At 43.2% G+C, this 22,928-nt stretch overlaps 1 protein-coding gene across 2 annotated transcripts in view; it reads right to left on the bottom strand.

The window, feature by feature from the left end:
* Erich1 (glutamate rich 1) overlaps positions 1-22,928 on the bottom strand; it is a 54,536-nt gene that overhangs the window by 11,977 nt on the left and 19,631 nt on the right. For both annotated transcript variants that reach the window (XM_050136588.1, XM_050136587.1), the window contains exon 3: positions 17,679-17,813. In XM_050136588.1, the coding sequence (XP_049992545.1) occupies positions 17,679-17,813 (135 nt within the window). The remainder of the gene's footprint in view (positions 1-17,678; positions 17,814-22,928) is intronic.

The following is a 22,928-nucleotide window of genomic DNA, read 5'->3' as shown; positions in this document are numbered from 1 at the left end:
GGGAATAAAGCAAGCAAGCAATTTAATAGAAGCCAGAAACATGCAGTTAGCCGGGACATTTCTTTTTCTTTTATTATTATTACTTTAAAATTTTTTATTTTTATTGAAAATAGATTCTTTTCTTTTTTTATATATATTTATTTATTATGTATACAACTTTCTGCCTCCATGTATACCCAAACGCCAGAGGAGGGCGCCAGATCTCATTACAGATGGTTTGGAGCCACCATGTGGTTGCTGGAAATTGAACTCAGGACCTCTGGAAGGGCAGACGGCGCTCTTAACCACTGAGCCATCTCTCCAGCCCAATAGATTCTTTTCTTATACACTACATCCTGATAATAGTTTTCCCTTTCTCTGCTTCTTCCAGTTTCTATCCAGTTTGAGATCAACTCCCTTTCTGCCTCTCATTAGAAGCTAACAGACTTCTAAGAGAACAACCAAACACGACAGAATAAAATATACTATGATAAACAAAAACTTTCATATTGAAATTGGACATGGCAACCCAACAGGATGAAAAGAGTCCCAAGAACAGGGAAAAGAGTCAGAGACCCATTCCTTCTCACAGTCAGGAGTCCCACTCCTATCTGTAGCAGAGGAGTGTTCCCCTTGCACACAAGTTTGCACTCGTATCTGCAGCAGAGGAGTGTTCCCCTTGCTCCACATCATCTTTGCACTCCTATCTGCAGCAGAGGAGTGTTCCCCTTGCTCCACATCTTTGCACTCCTATCTGCAGCAGAGGAGTGTTCCCCTTGCACACAAGTTTGCACTCCTATCTGCAGCAGAGGAGTGATCCCTTTCTCCACATCTTTGCCAGTATGAACTGTCATTTGTGTTATTGAGCTCAGCCATTCTGACAGGTATAAGATGGAATCTCAAAGTAGTTTTGATTTGCCTTTCCCTGATGGCTAAGATTGTTGACTATTTCTTTAAGTGTTTCTCAGTCATTTGAGATTCCTCTACCGAAAATTCTCTGTTTAGATCAGTACCCCCTTAAAAAGTTGGATTATTTAGTTTTCTGATATCTAGTTTCTTGAGTTCCTTATACTTTTTGGATACTAGTCTGCTATTGCATGTGGAGTTGGTAAAAATCTTTTCCCATTCTGTAGGCTGCCACTTTGCCTGACTGACAGTGTTCTTTGCCTTACAGAAGCTTTTCAGTTTCATGATGTTCCATTTATTAGTTCTTGATCTTAGTGCCTGTGCTATTGGTATTCTGTTCAGAAAGTCATCTCCTGTGCCAATGAGTTCAAGATAGACAAACCCTTATCCAAAAATATACACTGGAAAAAAGACAGCATCTTTAACAAATGGTGTTGGTCAAACTGGAGGTCTACATGCAGAAGATTTCAAATAGATCCATATTTATCACCCCGCACAAAACTCAACTCCAAATAGATCAAAGACCTCCACATAAAACTAGATACACTGAACCTGATAGAAGAGAAAGTAGGGAACAGTCTTGAGCTGGGACTTTCTGATCCTGAGTTCCTGAATGGGGTTTGGTTTTTCCCACCAGACTTTTCATGATGGGGTTAGAAAAGGTGCACGTGGGGTCATTTTCAGGTTCAACCAAAGACGGCTCCAGCTGAGACAAAATAGAGAAAACTTTGCTTTGTCACATCTCCTAGTCACTGTGGGTAGGCAGGGAACTTTCATAGTGGCCAGCTGGCTCACAAGGCTGTCCTGACTTGATGTATGCAGAGATATAGATCACCCAGGGTCACTCCCATCCTATTTCTGTGGAGCTCATGCTTACCCCTTCCCCATTCGACTGTTTGCCTGAACAGAAATCAAAGATCTCAACTATTTCCTCTGCTCTGAACACCCAATGTTTCCAGGGCTTTCACTAAAACTGGCATGCTTATGTTCAACATTCAGAGGAACCCCATCACCTAACTCTTAGATCCTAACAGAACCTCGCCATTCAGATGGAAGCATACACGAGAAGATGAAGAACAGCCACTCACTGAGCTCCTGAAGTGGGCTCGCACCAGCATAGCACGTGCTCAGATAGCTGCTCTGCTGAGGTTCACTGTCCCTGTGTCCGCAAACAGGTGTTCACCCTCTGAGTACAACCACACATCTGGATTTCTGTGGTAAGCCATCATATCTGAAGGGTTTTGGTTTTTAAATAATCATTTGGTTTATTTGCTTGTTTATACAAATGATTAGAAAATATTGATTATCATGAAAGAATTGTTTCATAGAATTTGCAAACTTTCACATGATGCTTTCTCTCAGTTTAAATGTAAAAATAAGTTTTAGAATTCTTCTGTAGGTTCTAATTAAAACTGTTAAATATTCAAACGCACCCTCCCACTTCAAGTTACAACATCTCTTAAAAGATCATCTCAGAAATGCTCAGCTTTGAGGACTGGAGTTGGACCAGTAAGCTTATGATCGGACCAAATGGTGGCTCCACTGCAAATCACAGATGATTCTGTTTCTAGGCCCACAAACTGCAGTTCTTTATCTACAATGACAAAGTGATAAAAACATTCATTTAGTATCGAGCACGATCAAGCAGATGACACAGGAAAGAAGCAACATAAATCAAATACATGGAGACTGTTTAAAAACAGAGCAGTGGAGAGGATAAAATAAACAGAAATAAAAGACCTCATTTTATAAATTACATCAGTGACTTCAATCTTCATCCTTAGATGCTTGCCTCAGTGAGGAATGTGTGGAGTTCCTGATGAATAAATAGTGACTGGAGGTCTCAAACACAGCCCAGAAAGCAACGGTGGCCACCCTGCCACAGATGAGTACACTGGTCTGCATGGACAGTGACAGTGAGTCACTATACGCTCTGTCTGTTTGGTTTGAATGTCAAATGTCCCCCCAACAGGCTCGTGTTTGAACGTTTTCCCCTTGGGAGGTCACGGGACTTCAGTGTAAGTGAAATGACCAGTGGAGGTAGGTCACTGAAGGTCACTGAGGACAGAGCTTTAAGAGCTATACAGTTTGTCTGGCTTCTGGCCAGAGATTTTTGTCCTCTGTTGGTGCCATGTGAAAGGCTGTCACTGCAAGCTTGCCACACGCTATTGGACCCAGTCCTGCTGCCCCGCTTTCCACACGATGGACTGTATCCTTTGAACAGTAGGCCAGGAGAAATCTTTCCACACGATGGACTGCATCCTCTGAACTGTAAGCCAAGAGAAATCTTTCTTTAAGTTGCATCTTTCAGGTCATGTGACGAGAAAAGCAGCTAATACACTACTCCTGACCAGGATTTGCAGGGCATCTGGGAATTATTCTCAGAGCTTACAGAACTGCAACGAGATGCACTTGACCCTGGCCAAGGGTCTGGCACTAGTTCTAGATGTGCTAGAGGAGGAAAAGCGTGCTGTCAGAATCCTGAAGAAGGGTGTCTGAACACTCTTTTATCATTTCTAAATAAAGTGTGTGTGTGTGTGTGTGTGTGAGCAAGAGAGAAAGAGAGAGAGAGGGAAAGAGAGACAAAGATAGAAGAATACAATAACTAGAAACAAAGGGGCATTAGATGTAGTCAGTAAAATATATCTGCGGAGGGTAAAGCCATCATTACTGGATTTAATGCAGCTTGGCTTTTAATTCCAAATATAGAGTAAACAGGCATTCACAGTGTTAGCGAGGACCCGGGGTGACACTCATTGGAGGAGTGCTTTTGTAGGCTTGTAAAATCCTGGGTTTGCTCTTTAGTTTCTCAAAGCAAACCAACCCCAGTGTTTACACGAGTTCCCCCATTTTGAGACTGTGTACTATGCAGCTCCGTCTGGTCTTGAATTTGAAATCTCCACAACTCTGTCTTCTGGGTGCTGCTGGGTAAGTTCCTGTGTATTATGCAAAGCATAAAATGGCTGTAACACTGTCCTTCTTATGTATAGCATCATTAAAAACATATACATGCCATCTATGATTTTTTTCTAGTAAAACCTTACAGCAAAACTTAGAAAAAATAAATAGGCTTATAAATAAAATACACTCCAAATGAAGTGAATGTATCCCCATGGTTTCTGTGTTGGAAACTTAACCCCTAGTCCAACAACATAAAGAGGCAGGACCTTTGGGAAGGGGTCTGGCCATGAGAATTCTGCCTCTGTGAGTGGATTCTGCCTTTACTGATGGAGTAAGGGGGTTGAATCTAGCCTCTTCTCCCTCCTGGCCATCTTGCCCTGCATTCCACCAGGGATGACACAACACCAATGCCTTCATCAGGTGCGGCCTTTTGATCTTAAGAGTTCCCAGGCAGTTAAGAGCATTGACTGCTCTTCCAGAGGTCCTGAGATCAATTCCCAGCAACCACATAATGGCTCACAACCATCTGTAATGAGATCTGATGCCCTCTTCCGGCCTGCAGGCATATGTGGAACACTGTATACATACATAATAAATATATCTTTAAAAAAATTCCCAGGCTTCATACACACGAGGAAAATATATAGGTGTTCATTATAAACTGCACAGCCTCTAGCATTCCTTATAGCAGCAGAAAACAAAGCCCATTTGATAAATATATTATGGAAATAGAAGAAAAATCATTGTTTTATTTGATTGCTAAAATGGAGGAATGGCTCCATGGAAACCATCTCAAGGACTCTGTGAAATAGGCAGGGGCTTTTTGGACTTCTATTTTTCCATCAAGAGAACACTCACAGGAGTTCTCAAGCAAAGACCTAGCTGTGGAGACACTTGCTAGCAGGCTCTCAGAGCTCCGGGAGGTATGCACTGGCTGTCAGCGACAGGGAGGGTAGAGTCAGGTGAGCACATCACACACAGAAGAGGAGCTCTTGTGCAAGGGACGCCTCCCGAGACCAGAAAGTTGGCTATCCTGTGCATTTGAATCCACAGGGGCAATCAGCACACTCCAACGCTTGGTCAAGACACTGCCGGCTCTTCACTACTCCTTGAAATCCACTCCTATTGTATGTTTTCGCTGCAGAAATAGCTGTTCTCACCAACCGTAGGATAAACAGAACCCTAGAAGGCACATTGGCACCAGAGTGCACACCATTCACCAGAGGTCACATGGGGTGGACACTATGCACACGGAGGGGGAGAAGATGGTTTGTAATAGAGCCGGCTCTCCTGTTGTCCGCATGACAAGTGCTCAGAGGCAGTGGCTGGAGAAAGTGACCGAGGGCCTGGGCTGCACAGGAGCCCCACTGGAGCCTGTTCTGAGCACAGAGTAGAAAGCTACAACTTCCTCTGGTGCTGAGTTCCAGTGTGGGGTTGTGTTGTAAATGTATCAGTTGGGGCCAGGTCTGCACAAGCATTTTGACTAGGCGTGGCTTTCTGTAATGGTCTCCATTAACGGAGATATTCTTTTTATTTTTTATTTTTTTATTTTTAAATCGACTTCCCTTCTTCTTGGTCTCCTGGCCTGGAATTTAGTCTCTAGACTTGTCTTCTTGGTCATTTCTACCATGACCTTGTTAGTCTCTCTATCCCAGTTTCTAGTCTATCAAGAGCCTCACTCCAGTGTCAGGATGTTGGGGGCTCCTTTTGTTTGTTTGTTTTGTTGCTGTTTTGGTTGCTTGTTTTACTTTTAAGGAAAACAGATAAACCAAATCAATCAGGGTCATATAAAATTAAGAATGACTAACTATAAAGAAGGACAGTCTGGACAGCCACCTAAAACATCCCATGGCCAGAAAACTGCAGGGATATTTGCTGCCCACACCTGCTCCTTATACCATATACAGACTGGATGCTGCATGTGACCCAGGTCGGTTTTGGCGCTTGCAAGGTGCTCAGTCCCCTTTCACTGAAGGCAGCAACCTCCTCGATCCCTTACTGCAGCTGCCCAAACTTTGCCAATGGAGTCAAGCTGAGTGAAGGAAAGAGAAGCATTCAAGACTCCATGTGTCTGATGCCAGAAAGGTCACAGCAGAGAGCAGGCCGAGTCAAGGAGGGGATAACTAAGCGTCACCTGAACAGCTCAGGAATCCTCACCCAGCTGCTCTAAGAGACGCAGGCCCTTGGGCTGTGCCAAGCAGCCTTTCGCTTGCCTTTTTTATGGGATTTTATCTACACGTCCATTCAAAGCTCCAGAGGTCCACAATCTGACCCTCTGCACACAAGACAAATAAAAGCTCTAAGAAAATGTGCATAAGGGAACCAGAGAGGCTTGGCATTTATAATTTCTGAAGCATCAAGTTTGAAATGATGCTATCCCCAAGACAAACCTCTCATGACCTTATAATTAAAAAAATAATAATCGAAATTTGCCGAAATTCTCTTAGCTGCTGTTTGGCACTGACATTCTGGATAAACCTGCTGGAGTGGAGCTAGATACTAAAAATAGCCGCAGTCTTCTGACTATCTCAGTCCGCCAGCCTCCTTTAAAGGGGCCTTGAGTTATGGGATGCAATTCAATCCAGCTCTTACTTCTGAACGACACGGAAAGAATACACGGGATATCAGAAAGGGAATGGGAGTTAAAATATGACAGTCTAGATGCTGACCCTTTTATGATTTTAAATGCTAATGCCTGATAATAATTAATACTGTTCTGGTTAGCTTTGAAGAACTGCCTCCATCAGATGGCTTCTGGGCCATTTTCTCAGGAGCTCACTGATGCAGAAAGGCCCAGCACACTGTGGGCGGTGCCATCCCTAGGCACGTGAGCCTGGGCTGTGTGAGAAAAGACAGCTGAGAAAAGAGCAGGTGAAACGCGCTCCTCCAGGCTTTCTGACTCGGTTCCTGTCTTTGCTGCCTTCTTTGGCTTCCCTTGATGGGGGTCTGTAGCCCGTGAGGCAAATAAACCCTTTCCTCTCCCATTGGTTTTGATCAGTGTCTTATCCCAGTAACAAGGACCCTAAGGAGGACAGATGCCATCCAAGGAAAGGCTGACTTTAGTTCTTATTTAGGAAGACTTTCATTACTAAACTATGTATTTACTTTATGAACACTTGATAAGTTTGGGGACAAATATGTACGATTTAACTACTTTCAATAAGATTTATTAATTAATTTGAATTCCTCCCTGAAAAAGCTCTGATACGCTGAAGTAAGGTCCAATTTTTCTAGGTTAATATTTGTATAAATATTTTAATTCTCTGTGTGTGAAGCTCACTAGACAAAATCCCATGACAGAGAAGGGCAAATGGGCACAAAGTCCCATCTCTAATCAAGAAGCTGTCTGCAACAAGTAAGAAAATCAGGTGTCTTCAATGGAGTGGCCCTGGGCCTGTCAGCCAGGGCAGACCAAAGCTCAGGGATGGTTGACCAACACAAAAAAGACTCCGTGCCTGCTCTGCTGTTTTCATTTTGTTCTGGGATTTTTCTTTTCTTTCTTTTTATTTTTAAGAGAGAAAATATGAAAATAAGAAAGAAAGGTAGGTGGGGAGAGGATCTGGGAGGAGTTGAGGGAGGGAAAAGAAAAACTGAGAACAATAAGAAAGAAGAGAAGGCTGTATGTAGCGTGGCTGTTCAACAGCGCCTGTTAAACGCATGAGGAAACGTGCATGTGTGTTGTTTATACGTGGTGCTCATGTTTGTTACCATGAGTGTGTACATATGCATGGGAGGGTAGGTGCAGAAGCCACAGGCCGACATTAGGTGGCTTTCCTCAACGGCCCTTTATCTATTGTTTCCTCACGGAACCTAAAGTTCAGTGGGACGAGTAGATCAGAAGAAACCTGATCACGGAGGGAGAGAGCTCTACAAACAAAACTTCAAACCTCCGAAGAAAGGGGCGACACTAAAATGGAAACCACTCATCGTGGGCTGGTAGGCTCAATTTTGTACATTGATACCAAAGTAATTTACAGAAGCAATACAACCCCAATCAAAATACCTACATCACTCTTCATAGAAAAAAAGATCCTAAATTCACATGGAACCAGAAAAGACCCCAGATAGCTAAAACAATCCTCAGCAAAATGATTAATACCGGAGGAATTGCCATTCTAGACTAAGATCCATTATAGAGGCCGAGACCTGAGCAGCTGGGTCCTGGAAACCTGACTGGGGCAATGGTGGAGAACGGACACACACACACACACACACACACACACACACACACACACGTGTGTACAGAAAACCTAGTGTGGGGTGTGCCAAGTGCTCTGATGGAGATGCACTAGCAGCCTGGCAACTCAGATGAGTCACTCACGACTTCATCCACTCCCTACAACAGACCTATCAGAATAAACACAATGCAGTATGGGTACAAAACAAGATATGCACACAAACAGACTAAAACAGAAGACCCGAACATTAGCATACATCACTACAAGCACTTCATGTTCAACAAGAGGTCAAAAACGTACACAACAAGCTTCAACAAATGGTGCTGGGAAAACGGGATGTCCCCACGCTGAAGAATTTAGATTCGTATCTCCCACCCTACATAAGAATGAGCTCCAAGTGGACCTAAGACCTCCATCAGAAACCTGAAATGCTAAAATCTGCTAGAAGAAAACATAGGCAATATTCTGTAAAATACAGTCAGCAGAAAGGACTTTCTGAACAGGACCCCGTTAGGCAAGGAATCAAGGCCAACGATTGACAAGAAGTGGGAACTTTGTAAAATCAAAAAGCTTCTGCACAGCGAAGAAAACAATCAATCAATCAAGAGAAGAAACTGCAGGATGAGAAAGAATCTTTTGTCAGAGGAGTAACATCTAGGATGTCCTAAAACATGAAGAGTCAAGGGGACAAATGATCCAATTAAAAAGGAGCTGTGGATCTAAACTGAATTCTCAACAGAAGAAATAAAAATAGTTAAGCAATACCTTAAAAAGCACTCATCACCCACAGCAATTAGGCAAATGCAAATTGAGATCTCATCTCACCACAGAGTGGAGAAGATGAACAAGACAGTAAATTCTGGATGGGGCACGAGGCAAAGGAGCCCTCATTCACTGTTGGTGGGACACAAACTTGCCAGCCACTTGGGAAATTGGTAGGGAGAGCCCCAAGAAACTAAAACTAAACTGACCATATGACCCAGCTATACCATGTTCATTGCTGCAATCCTCACAAGAGCTAGGAAAAGGAAACACCCCAAATATTCTTCAACACACGAATGGATAATGAAAATGTGGTAACACACCTAATGAAATACTGTTCAGCTGCAGAGAAAAATGAAGTCGTGGAATCTGCAGCTAAGTGGATGGCCTAGAAAAGATTCCATGCAGTGAACTCAGAAAGACAATGCCAGACTTTCTCTCTTCTGTGGTTCTAAATCACACCGAGTTGTCTTGCCCAGCCTAAATACAAGGGGAAGTACTTAGTTTTACTGCAACTTGATATGCCATGCTTTGTTGATATCCATGGGAGGCCCGTCCCTTTTGGAACAGAAACAGAGGAGTAGATTGAAGGGGGAAGTGGAGAAGAGATGAGGGGGAGGGGATGAGGGGAAGGGGGAGGGGAAACTGCAGTTGGAATGTAAAATAAATAAATAAACTTGTATCAAAATAATAAAAACTAAAACACATGAGAAGACATTGAAAATTTTAAATAAGCAGAAAGCTATAAATGTTTTATATACAATATTTCACAAAAGGAAAAAGTCAGAAGAGGTTGAGGATGACTAGGCCTTGCCAGTTAAGCCGGATGCGTCTCAATATGGCAGAGCTCTGATAGGAATGCAACTCTAAAGAAGGCTGTCTTAGTTAGGGTTTCTGTTGCTGCAATGAAACACCATGACCAAAAAGCAAGCTGGGGAGGAAAGGCTTTATTTGGCTTACACTCCACATCACTGTTCATCACTGAAGGAAGTCAGGACAGGAACTCAAACAGGGCAGGAACCTGGAGGCAGGAGCTGATGTACAGGCCATGGAGGGGAGTTGTCTGCTGGCTTGCTCTCATGGCTTAGCCTGCTTTCTTATAGAACCCAGGACCACCAGGCCAGTTGTAGCACCACCACAATGGGCTGGGCCCTCCCCCATTAGCCACTAGAAAAGAAAATGCCCTACAGCTCAATCTTATGGAGGCACTGTCTCAACGGAGTTTCCGTCTTTCCAATGACTCTAGCTTGTGTGTCAAGATGACATAAAATCTAGTTGGGACGAATATATTCTTGAGTTCAAGAACAAAGCAGGACACACCACATTATTTCTTTTGTCTCCAAAGAATTAATCAGGGGAGTCTAGAATGATGTTCAACTCCCTACCTGTCAGCACAAGGGCTCAGACCACACAGGACTGAAGCAGAGGTGTAAATGTCCCTGAGAAAGGACACTGACAAAATATGGAATAAACAAACAAATGAAACAAAACTCCAGGCCGTCCCCCTAACGACTCACATCTCTAAGTGTGAAGCTGTGCAGCTGCCGTGCTGGAGCCCTGCCTGTTGCTGATGCACTGGAGGTAATAATGCCGATACCCCGAACAGCGGAGGTGATGTTCACAACCTAGGACAGGCTACAGCTGCTCAGGCATCTCTTCTCAACTCTGGAGAAACTGCAAGAGTCTTCCATCCTGCCCAGTTTTCTAGGAGCTAAAGGTGGCTCCTCCACCACCTTTGGCTGTCCATCAATTGCTAGACTTAAGTAGACTTTAGTTCTTCCTGGTACTAGCTATTAGATTACCAAGCTGCACTTCCCCCTTCTTCTGGGGAGTAAACAGAACCAACTAATTTATCAGAAATAACAGCTAATCCTCAAGACCCTTCAATACTTTGTGCTTGTTCCTGATTCTCAGACTCCATCTTTTTGGAGGTCTGACACTAATGACTGTGGAAAAACCAACTGTCCTGAACGCACGCCTGTGTCCAATCTTCTCACAAAGTGCTATCGAAGCCAGGTGCTTAGAAATTATTTCTCTAGAGAGAAATTTTTAATATTTGTTTCCCAAGCCTAATATTTTGGTGCTATTTAGTATGAAGAGTTCCTCATTAATTCAGACACATGGCTTAATGGTTTGTCTGCACACAGTATTTTATGTTTATATATGGCTTGCATCCCACATCAAGATCCATCTATTTCTTCTTTGGGATTAAGTATTACATTGTCAAGGAAAACTCATGTCTTATACACATGACAATTCTTTTTTAAAAATAGTTTAAAAATTCTTTTAAGCTTATTTGTTTAAATATGGTTTTGGACTGGGTCCTATGTACCAGGGACTCTTGGCAAAGGAAGATGATAGTTCATAGGCTTGGAGACCTGCCAAACTTGACCCTTCAGACGAGTTTTCACCGCAAATGAGGTGTCCCTCACAGTTACGTGCTTTTTGCCTAAACCCAGACCATCCGTGTTTACTTGCCAACACTCACCTATACAGCATGAGCTCAACATTTAAGTCCTTCATAAAACCTGCCTGGCCTCCCCAAGGTTGACCCCTCTTGCTTGTATTCCCCCCCATGGTCTATATTACCGATAAAGTTGTTTTTCCTACTTACTATTAGTTCTCTGCTAGGAAAGACCCTTTCATAGTTGTTTCTGCATGGGAGGGTCTCAGACAATGAGTCAGGGATAAAGAGCACACAGGAGAATTCCGTGTATTCTGAAAGCCAAATACAGGATAGACTTGTTTATCCTCATAGACACGAGCCCATGATGTCTGGAGTGCCAAGCAGTAAACTGTGTCCATTTAGACCTATGGACATCAAAGCTACTCCTCGGTGTGGTGTCTGTCACAAAAAAGGGTCTCTTTAACTCAGGCCTGCTAACACTCCAAATCAGAAAGATTAGTGTCAGTTTAAATTGGAACCCTGGTTCTCCTTGATCCTAGCCAACAGTCCTTGAGCTGTCAATCAGTTAATCTTCATCACACAGCCAATGGCTTCTGCAACCCAAGATCCCTTGGCTGAACAGTTCAGTGGAAACAGTCATGACAACCAAGAACCAAGTACGCCACTTGTGTGGTAAGTTTTAAAACAGAAATCTTGTAAAAAATACTTTTATGACTCAAACCCCATGACTTCTGAGGTGGAAACCAGCTGACAGCTGACTCTTGTCAGGAGTTAAGTCCCAGGAGCCATGGTCAAAGGAGGGCAAGAGAGCCACCTGGTGGAAGTTGACGGTAAGGCCCTGTGCATGGCAGTCTATGCAAAAGTTGGCCATGTTCAACTTTGTTCATCACCGGGTTCTGAACACTTGGAGCTCATCTGGGGAGGAGCGTGGGTCGTGACGAACAAGAGAGAAGAGAGCCAAGAAGAGGAGGCAGGACTGAAGAATTAATTTGTTATCAAGATGTTTCCTAAATACACCACAAACCAGTAATAGATAAACCAAGAGAAGGTGCTGGACTCAAAGAAGGAAGCTTACTTTTTTAAAGAAAGAATTTATGTATTTCAGGTGGGTGAACTGTAAAATGAGGCCCACAAAAGGATGGTTTCTACACTTACTATAAAACTGTCCATACTTTGTTTACTCAGGAACAGCTGTGCAGTCTGTCACTCTATTGGACAGCACACTTTTGCTCAATGGTTTGTAAATCACGTAATGTTTAAATATTTCCTGTTTTATTCCTTTGTCAACTTTTTTAGTGTCTTTTGTCAAGAAGATGATTTAAATTTCTCCACATTCAAATATGTATGCTATAGTGGTTTCAGTTTAAGAAAAAAGATTCCCTAATAGATAATTTTCTGATATGAAAATGTAAGAGATATGTTATCCAGTTGGCTAAAATTTAAGAGGTTGAAAATGCTCAGGCCAGTTTTAAGAGTGTGAATTGGGGCAACTGTATAAAGGCTCTGTTAAGAATGTTTAAGATGGTTTGTAGGTACCTTGGCCACTTGGCCTGATGGCTTTTCTCCAGTTTCATCTTTGGAACCCATATGGTGGGGGGAGAGAGAACCAACTTCTGAGAGCTGTCTTTTGACTTCTTCTTCTTTTTTTTAAAAGATTTATTTATTTATTATGTATACAGTGTTCTGCCTGCATGTCTGCCTGCAGGCCAGAAGAGCACATCAGATCTCATTACAGATGGCTGTGAGCCACCATGTGGCTGATGGGAATTGAACTCGGAACCTTTGAAAGAGCACCCAGTATAACCTCTGTGCCATCTCTTCAGGCTATCTTTTGACTTCTACAGATATGTCATGCCAAAAAACACCTACACAGATGTATGTGTATGTATACACATGAACACAAAAATACATGCATAACACAAAAATAAAATAGACTCTATTAATATGTCTTAAACCTGTGTCCTGGCTGGTTTTATGCCAGCTTGACACAAGCCAGAGCCATGTGAAAGGAAGGGACCTCAACATGGCCCACAGAATCAACTAAGCCGGGCTCACAGGGGCTCACAGAGACTGGAGTGGCAACTACGGAGCCTGCCCGGGTCTGCACCAGGCCCTCTGCACACATGCTGTGGTTGTTTAGCTTGGGATTTTTGTCGGATTCCTAACAGTAGACGTGGGGGTTTCTCTGACTCTTGTCTGCTTGTGGGACCCTTTTCCTCCTACTGAGTGGTCTTGGCCAGCGCTGATATGAGGGTTTGTACCTAGACTTACTGGATTGTGTTATGTCATGTTTGGTTGAGATCCCAGGGAGGCCTGCTCTTTCCTGAAGGGAAACGCAGAAGCAGTGGATCTGGGGTAAGGGGAGGTGGCCGTGAGACTGGGAAGAGCGGAGGCAGCAGTTGGGATATGCTGAAGGAGAAGGATAAATAGCTAGTAGATAAATAGAGAGAAATTCCTTTATAATATTTGGCTGTAGGACATTTTCTTAATTAGTGATTGATGGGGAGGGCCCAGCTCACAGTGGGTGGTGCCATCCCTGGGCTGGTGGTCCTGGGTTCTATAAGAAAGCAGGCTGAATAAGTCATGAGGGCAAGCCAGTCAGCAGCACTCCTCCATGACCTCTGCATCAGTTCCTGCTTCCAGGTTCATGACCTGTTTGAGCTTCTGTCCTGACTTACTGCAGCGATGAACTGTTACCTGGATGTGTAAGCTAAATAAGCCCTTTCCTCCTCGAGTTGCTTCAGCCATGGTATTTCTCACCACAGCCCTATAAACCCTAACTAAGACAGCAGAGAACTTTTAAGTCCCAAGAATATCCAGCGTTAGGAGCTGAGCAGACATGTTTAATGCAATCGTGATGCATGTGAATATGAAAGTGTTTATGTACAAAGACGCTGGTGTAGCACTACACAAAATGCAAAGGGAAAAGGGAGGCTAGTGAGAAGAAGTTGCTCTTAAAGTAGACTTTATTCCTCTTGGAAAATGATCGCTATATACCCCGAAAAGTAAAAAAAAAAAAAAGCTCCATAATATATTAAGAGTACAGTTTGTATGAAACCTGTGTGTGTATACATAGTAATATGCACAGGAAGAGATCTTAATAGATGGTTACTACACCTACCCAGAGCTCTGAGATGATGTTTTACATTCTATCCATCTTCTACAATGTTTAACTTTCCTTTGATTAGCACTGTTTAGCCAAGAAAGTTTGTTTTTTCTTTTTGACAAAATACCAAATATTCGAGCCTATGGAAAAGGCACTCCTTCTTGCCTGTTAGTTAGTCACAACAACTGAGGCTCCCACTTCTGTAATTTGTAAACGCAGGCTTTCTATGTAGATGCTGATGTTCTGGAACTTGGTCTGGTTCCACCACCACTGGGTGGGGCTTTTGTCCCCAAGAGACCACACAGAAGCCACAGGCACTATGGTGGGCCAGGAGGCTTGCTCTCAATCACAAGAGCTTGTCAGCCTCACAGATAACCGTCAGTTCACCTTGTTTCAAGTGACACATCCTTGCTAATGAGCGGAGAGCTGAGAGCAGAACAGGGGAGGGGAGGAGGTTGCTAATCGGAATATCTCATTGAACCAGGGAATGGAGATCAAAGAGAAGAAAGTGGTGTTTATGGCAGGTGTGTTGGCAATCAGCTGAACACACTCCAGACAGCATCCAGTGGTGCTTCCAATAACGCACGTGCAAGACAGCAGGCTCCTTGGATGCCTGGGGGTTCACTGTAGAGCTGGGACTGAAATTTGAGAGCATAGTTACAACGCTGTTTCTAAGGAGACGGGGCAAGGCATCAAGGCTTGTTGCTATCTGCTGCAAAGCTGCATCCTTGCTTCAGCTACTTAAGCGCTTAGCAAATGTGGGGCAAACTGAGCCATCAGTATTCAGTGGTGAAAGGTGGATTTCTCCAAACACAAATGTGATACAAGGTTAGCACTTTCTGACTGGGAGGAGCAGTTAGACAACACGGACCACCTACACGGTTTAAACTAGCGCCAGAGAAGGCAAAAAATCTGCAAAAGAGACAGGAAGAGAGATTTCAATTTTGAAACAAAATACATCTTACCAGGATCTTTAAGAAAGCTGTGATTTGGTCCTCAGTGAGAGTTTAAATGGGAAGCTGTATTCTGCCTTGTGAGGCGCCTCAAGCCTGGCGCTGGACTTAAACACGCTCCCCTGCTCCTTGGATAACCCAGTGTGCTCACACACTCCAGTCCATGCCTACTCTGGCTGGTGAGCAGACATCAGGACGGAAGTCACAGGGCCATGCTGACTGCTATACCAAGTGTGAGCAGCTCAAGGCTGACATGTGGTGGGGAGCGAATACACAGGACTGACACTCCAGAACGGGAGGGAAAGGGACTCAGAGGGTCCTGGCCTGCTCTAAGCACCCATCTTCCTGGCTCACTTGCTCCAGGGCAGTGTGATCTTCACCCACACTTCCCATTTACAACAGAGGTGACTATATTTACCTCACAGGATACAGGAAGCAGAGAAGAAAATGAATAGCAGAAATCCTTTCATGAACAATCAACTAAAAAGGTAGTTTGTAATCGCTATTCAGAGCTACAGTAAGTAATAACACCATCGACTACGTCTAATTGCCATTGTGATTTCAGTGGAGTGAACCCCAATGCCTGCATTTCAGAACTCAACACCTTTGTTTTCACCAGGCTGCAATGGTTTCCTGCATCCTGCCTGTAGGAGGTGGCAATAGCTGTAGACCACAGGCAGAGGTAACTATTTAAGGGCCCAGGAACATTAATCACACAGAAAAACCTTTGTAGAAAGACCTATTTGCCAACTTGTGTTTCTAATTCCTGAAGGAATTTCACCTAAGCATAGCCCCAACCGTGAGCTTAGAAGGCTGGACTGCATGATCACAGCAAAGTGGGGCTCCTTGCCTTAGGCTGCCCTCAGGAATGTCAGCGATGGAGCCAACGAGAGTAAGCAACTATGTACAGCAGCAACTACATACATCACTACATGAATAAACACCTACAAACATCAGTACATGAATGAACAACTGCATATAGCAGTACATGAATAAACCCTGATCATGTAACAACAACGACATACAGCAGCCATACATGAATGAACACTGATCGTGTAACAACAGCTACATACAGCCGTACATGAATGAACACTGATCATGTAACAACAGCTACATACAGTCGTACACGAATGAACACTGATCGTGTAACAACAGCTACATACAGCAGCCATACATGCATGAACAACTACACACAGCAGTACATGAATGGACACCGTGTAACAACAGCAGGTGAGGACCAATTGTGTATAAAAACACACAAGTGAGGGATAACTGCAGACCTGACACAGGAAGTGTGGGAGTTAGCGTGTGCAGGGAGTCAGGGAGGGCTAGCTCTAGACAATGACATGCGAGCTAGAACTGCATGTATATAATGACATGTGAGAGCCAACTCAGTGCAACGGGTCTGAGCGAGTGTCCCTGGGCACAGAAGCACAGGAGAGCCACGGTGAGCTGCAGCAACTGATCAGCTACACAGAATTAAATAACTTATCTGGAGGCACACGAGTGAGAGAACTGTGTTCAGTGTGCACAGACGAGAGCCAGCTGCACATATCAGCACCTGAGTGAACCCAACACACTTTCTCATGAACACATTAAGTTCACAGTTAAAATTTTCACCAAAACAATCCATCTCCATAAGCACACAGTTAAATTTCCTAAGCAAATTATTTATCTGATAATTAATATTTCAAAGATTTTCATCAGGGCGTGAAACAATGACTATATGATTCTTAAGTTATTCCAACTCTGGTTTTACAGTTTCTGATGTTTTAATTAGGAAACCAGAAAGATCAATGTGTTAGAAAAATACAACTTCTCGATAGTCAAATTAACTAAGATTTAGAGTACAGACTTACTTTATCTTTGAAGGGAATCATCCCTGGGTGGGTGGGTATCTTTATTCAAAGGTTATAAGTCTCGGTTTTAAAAGTTTTAAAACTGAATATTCAAACATGAAATTTCAATGTTAAGAGAAAAACAACTTTTGGAATCACCAGTATTTCCACATCAATAATGAACTGTGTAAGTATTGGAATACTCTCTTCCAATAAGACACTCAACAGTAAACACAATTATAATAGGCGAATCTTTCCCCCAGAGATACAGAACATGTTAATTCCTTGATTTTATAATTTTTAGAAAATTTAAAAAGTTTAAAAAATCTTGACAAAAGTTCTACTAGACCAGGCACTAGCATTGAGATGGATTTAATTCCAGATTGCTCATGCATTACACAACATGCTCATGAACTTCCCAAGCTTTAACTTCCCCGTCCCAAGAGCTTCTCTGCTATTACATGTTTGTTATCATTTGTAATGGCTAAATATCTACTAGCCCACTATATAACTGGTTACACAATGGCATACTTAGCGATATCCATCAAATTATAAGTGTAAAGGCTAATTTACAAGACTGAGGAATGATGTAACACCAGGAAATAACGACAGGAACAACACTCGAGCTCCCCTGCCCAGACGTTTTACCTTCTGTGTCGCCGCCACTGGAAGCATTTTCGGAGTTCGCACAGCTGGCAGGTTCTGGCGGGCTAGGAACATACCCTGGAGGAGGCAAGCTCACAGTGTACAGCCGACGTTCAGGCTGGATCTTAATGTCACCATCTGTAGAGAAAAGGGGTGCAGCGTGCACTAGTAAATATTACATAATACAAGCAGACAGTTATTCGCCCTGATCACATTAGTGCTGTTTCTCCAATAAAATTCAGTGAAGACAAGATATCAAGTAACTCAATAATAAAGCCAAGACACTGTCATAAACACTGAATTTCAAAAGCCAAGTATTTTCTCAGGAAAGCGACTCGGTTATGTGACCAGTTGTGGCAAGAGAACCAGCTACAATTAGGTAAATTCACATTAAGTTAGTCAAAATGTACACTTGTTGGTTTCTGTAACATGATATAAAATATAACTCAGGAACGTGAAGCAGAAATTATAAACAGCGCAAAAACATACTATCAGAACATGAATCTTTCAACATTTTTGTACTTAGTTTCCCTTGAATTTTGTCTCCACATTTTCTCTGTCACATGTACAAAGAATGCGGATACACATGTTTGGAACATATCCCCACAAATCTACAGACACATGCGTGCAGACACAACTGTGTATAGACACGGACACGGACACCCTCTCAGATCAACATGTGCACACAGAATTTGCACTTCTAGGTCACAAGTACATCCAGATACACAGACATGCAGAATTCAGTACAGTGATTAAGAGATCAATTATACATATAATATCACTTTGACATTACACAACACACAATTCACATGGATTACATTTATTACATAAGCATTTAATTGAGTTTAGTATCATAAAATAACACAAAACAATACATAGAATTTTAGCCAGCACACTCTTTTAATAGCACAAAATATTCTATGCCATGGACACATTACAACTGATCTTTTAACTACTGTCCTGAATTCTGCGTGTGGGAGGGTTTTGAATGGTCACTGTTATGAACAGTGGCTACGGCCATCTGCACCAGGCACTTTCTTCACTTCTGTAACTAAGAACCTGACAAGCATCTCAAGCAAAGAAGTATTCACTTTGGCTTGCAGTTGAGAGGGTTAGTCTCTAATGGCTGGAAAGGTGCAGGAGGAGCCCATGTCTGTGGAATCAGGACAGTAGGGCTACCTGTGCACATCTCCACAGAGCAAGAAGTAGAAGTGGGACAGAGAGAGAAACAAGGCTTCAGACTTCAAGGCCTGTCCTCCAGAGATCTCCTGCCTCCAGCTGGTCCAGCCTCTCAAAGCTTCCACAGGGTTCCCAACAGTGCCTTCAGGGATGATCCAGCAAACCAATGAACGACAAGTCTACCCTGTTCTGCTTCCCTGTGCGTGCTTGGCCATTTTGTTTCTCCTGATAAATTCTTGGAAATGGAATTGTTGGTTAGAAAAGTCTAACCTTTTGCTGTGTTTTCATATTTACAAACCAGACAAGGGATCTTTTCTCCCACTCTTCAATATTTTCTATCGATCCTCTTAAGTTTTGTATTTTTACTGATAATATGTTAAAGTGACTCTCATATACACGGCAAACACAAAAGGATATCCCCGCTAGTCTTTTACAGAATAACTGAGATTTTATTTTAATCCAACAAGTAGCAATTTATTTTAAATTAACAACGATCAAGACAGAACAAAATAGAACAGTGAAGACGTGCGTTTAAGACATTTAAACGTAAAAACCATGAAACCTTTTCAAATTCATCTGCCATCAATATATTTCACTCAGAACGTTGCCAGAATTCTGGTTCTTCTGGTAATTTGATTCACACAGCTGATTAGTTACTACACCCTTCCCTGCTAGAATCAAGGGCAGATGGAGATATGCTGCTATGTATACTAATCCTATCGTGCAACATCAACATTTGATCATTTTTCACAGAGTATTTTTGGAAGCTTTAAACCACTAAATCGTTCTTAATAAGAAAGTGAAATAGAACTTAGAAATGTCATTGTTCACTTAAATTACTGGAATGGATCTAGGAAGTATCATGGAAGCGGAGTGTGAGATGAGTCACATGCTGGAAAATAATGACGCCTCTCACAACAGATTTGGAAGAGGAACATGCCAGGTGACAGTCTTCCTCTGGTTGGAAACCGCATGCCGACTCTACAGAGGGCTTAAGCTGCAAATGAAACCCCTGCCATAGTCAGGGCAGTCCAGGAGGGGTGGGAAACTATGACCCGGGGCTTCGGTTTGCTCAGCTGTAAATAAAGGTGACCAGATCTCCTATAATAGTGTCTGGTTCCAGTTTCCTATACAGTGACTCTTTCTAAAGGTAGGTGTTAGATTTTTTGCTGGGGCAGCAGCTGCTGCTTCTATCCGCCCAGCTCCCTGGACTGCTGATCTTCCCAGGAGAGGACGGAAGACCATCAGCTCCCGTACCTCCAGTTATACACACGGGAGGCTGGGAGGTTGGGAATCAAAATCCCCAAGCAGAAGGAATATGCACTGAGCAGCTCTATTTGCTTGTGAGATACTGCCAGGAAGTAGCCTCGCCTGGAACCACACCAACTGCTCCTGCCCTCCCACCCATTTCCCTTCTCTTCCCAGCTGTGGGTTAGTAGAACCTCTCTTCTGCCCATGCCCGCAGAACATGGCTCCTTCTAATCTCCTCTTGTCTGGCACCCAGAAAACCACAGCACGGGTGAGCAGAGAGCCCTCACCCTCTGAGTGACTCCTCAGCAGATAATGTCTAATCATATGCTCCCCAAAGTCACCTGGACACAGAGCAAGTGCTGGCTGTCCTGAAAACCCTGTTGTTCTTGCTCTGTGGTGGCCCTGACTTCTGCTTCAAAATAAAAATAAACCAAGGAGTTCTACAGGGTTTACCAACCACAATAACTGTGACGAAACGCCTCTGTTCATACTGCTGTACCCTCCAATCTGCCCTGGCCGTGGCCAACCCATCCAAAGTTAGCGCTCTAGTGGCCTTCCCCTTTCTCCATGAGACCTGCTGTTGCAGCGGCAGTGGCTTATACACCATGTGAAACATTCGGAGATTATTACACTTCTTTATTATAGTCAACACTTAATCACATCACTGAAAGTTTTAAAACAATTTCTATATTCACTGCTCTTCCCGATCGTCTCTGCCTCCTGATCTGTTTTTGCTGAAACATACAGGATGCTCTTTTGATAGGCATGTGATTGGAAAGGTGCCTAAGTGATGCAGGTCTGAAAATAGCTTCACGCGTTCCCTTCTACACGATGTCTTTCTACATTGACACCACAGGTCCACAGTTCAGGAGGACACGTGTGAGCCTGACAAGGCTCTCACTCTGCTCTGACCTCTTGGTGCCTTTCTTGGGAAGTGCCGATTGTTGGCCCTATGCTGTGGAATTCTGCCAGACTGCTGGAGAATATTCAAACAGAAAGACACACGACTCTCAACTTATCCTCACATTGTCTCTTGTCTTTACACTTGATGACACAGTTGGCTCTTATTGGGCCACCTAGGGGCTGGCATGCCTTTAGGGGAGCGCAACCTCCCTGGGAACAGTGAGCCACAAATCATTTAATTAACCTTCCATCCCTAACCCCACCCCAGGGCCAGTGAGAAGGCTTAGTAGGCAAAAGTGCTTTTGCCAAACCTGACACCTGAGTTCAATCCCAGAACACACACGGGGGGGTAGAACTGATGACCTCTACAAGTACACGATGGCACACTTACCCCACATACACACCCTCCGCCCACACAAACTACAAGAATAAATTTAAAAAGGGTTTGAACTAGCCCCCAATGTAAAAATTTAGACTTCTGAGAACCCAAAGAAAATCATATAGGCATCCTCCTGAATATTAACCTTCATCAGGCGATGAAAGGAGACAGAGACAGAGACCCACATTGGAGCACCGGACTGAAATCTCAAGGTCCAAATCAGGAGCAGAAGGAGAGAGAGCACGAGCAAGGAACTCAGGACCGCGAGGGGTGTACCCACACACCTCTATAAATCTATATATCTATAAATCTATAAAGTAAAATCAACAATTTTTATGACCCTGAGCCATATGTTATAACTTTATAGGGAAAGAATTCTCCTATGTTTTCTTGAGATAATGGGGATGTTCTATCGGAAACTCACCAAGGCCAGCTGGCTTGAGTATGAAAAAGCCTGGGTTAAAACCAGTCTCGCTGAACATAGCGGACAATGAGGACTACTGAGACCTCAAGAACAATGGCAATAGGTTTTTGATCCTACTGTACCTATTGGTTTCATGGGAGCCTAGGCAGTTTGGATGCTCACCTTACTAGACCTGGATGGAGGTGGGTGGTCCTTGGACTTCCCACAGGGCAAGGAACCCTGATTGCTCTTTGGGCTGACGAGGGAGGGGGACTTGATTGGGGGAGGGGGAGGGAAAGGGGAGGCGGCGGTGAGGAAGAGACAGAAATCTTTAATAAATAAATAAATTAAAAAGAAAAAGAAAAAAGAAACAAAATTTAGACTTCTGATCTCTCTTTATTCTGAACAATGTCATAGTTAATAACTTAGAGCATGCCAATCTTTTTATTTTTAAAAAAGGCTTATTTGTTAATTATGTATACAGCATCTGCCTGCATGTATTCCTGAAGGTCAGAAGAGGGCGCCAGATCTTATTACAGATGGCTGTGAGCCACCATGTGGTTGCTGGGAACTGAACTCAGGACCTCTGGAAGAGCAGCCAGTGCTCTTAACCTCTGAGTCATCTCTCAGTCCTGAGCATGCTAATCTTAGCATACAGGAGTCAGTTCACAGGGAGACTGGCTAGATTCAGACCTTCTGCACCCAGGTGGGTGTTGGGGGTGACTGTATATTCTGTCTCTTCCGTCTGTCTTCAGTCATGACAGCCAGACCTGAGTGCCTGACAAAGGACATGGGTCCATGATTCCATGACAACAGGAGAGATGGAAGAGGGATCACAATTCACTTTTAATTTGGGTTTCTCTCATTAGTAGATGCAGAACACTCTCTTTCTTTAAGGTTGAGAGAGTTGCATATTTGTTTTGTGAAATGCCAATAACCCTGTTTTGCCCATTTTTTTGAGGTATTTACCTTTCTCCCCAACACATGATCCTTTGCCTATGCTATCAGTTGCCATCATTTTCTTGGTTCACTATTTGTTTTCTGACTTCACATGTGGCAATTCTGCATGCATACTTTTGAATCTATAAAGTAAAATCAACAATTTTTATGACCCTGAGCCATATGTATAACTTTATAG

Source organism: Alexandromys fortis, unplaced genomic scaffold (genome assembly GCF_014885135.2).
Source record: "Alexandromys fortis isolate MF-2015 unplaced genomic scaffold, M_Fortis_MF-2015_v1.1 scaffold_3, whole genome shotgun sequence".
NCBI lineage: Eukaryota > Metazoa > Chordata > Mammalia > Rodentia > Cricetidae > Alexandromys > Alexandromys fortis.
Note: the sequence above shows the minus strand (reverse complement) of the source record. Positions and strands in the feature narration are given on the sequence as shown.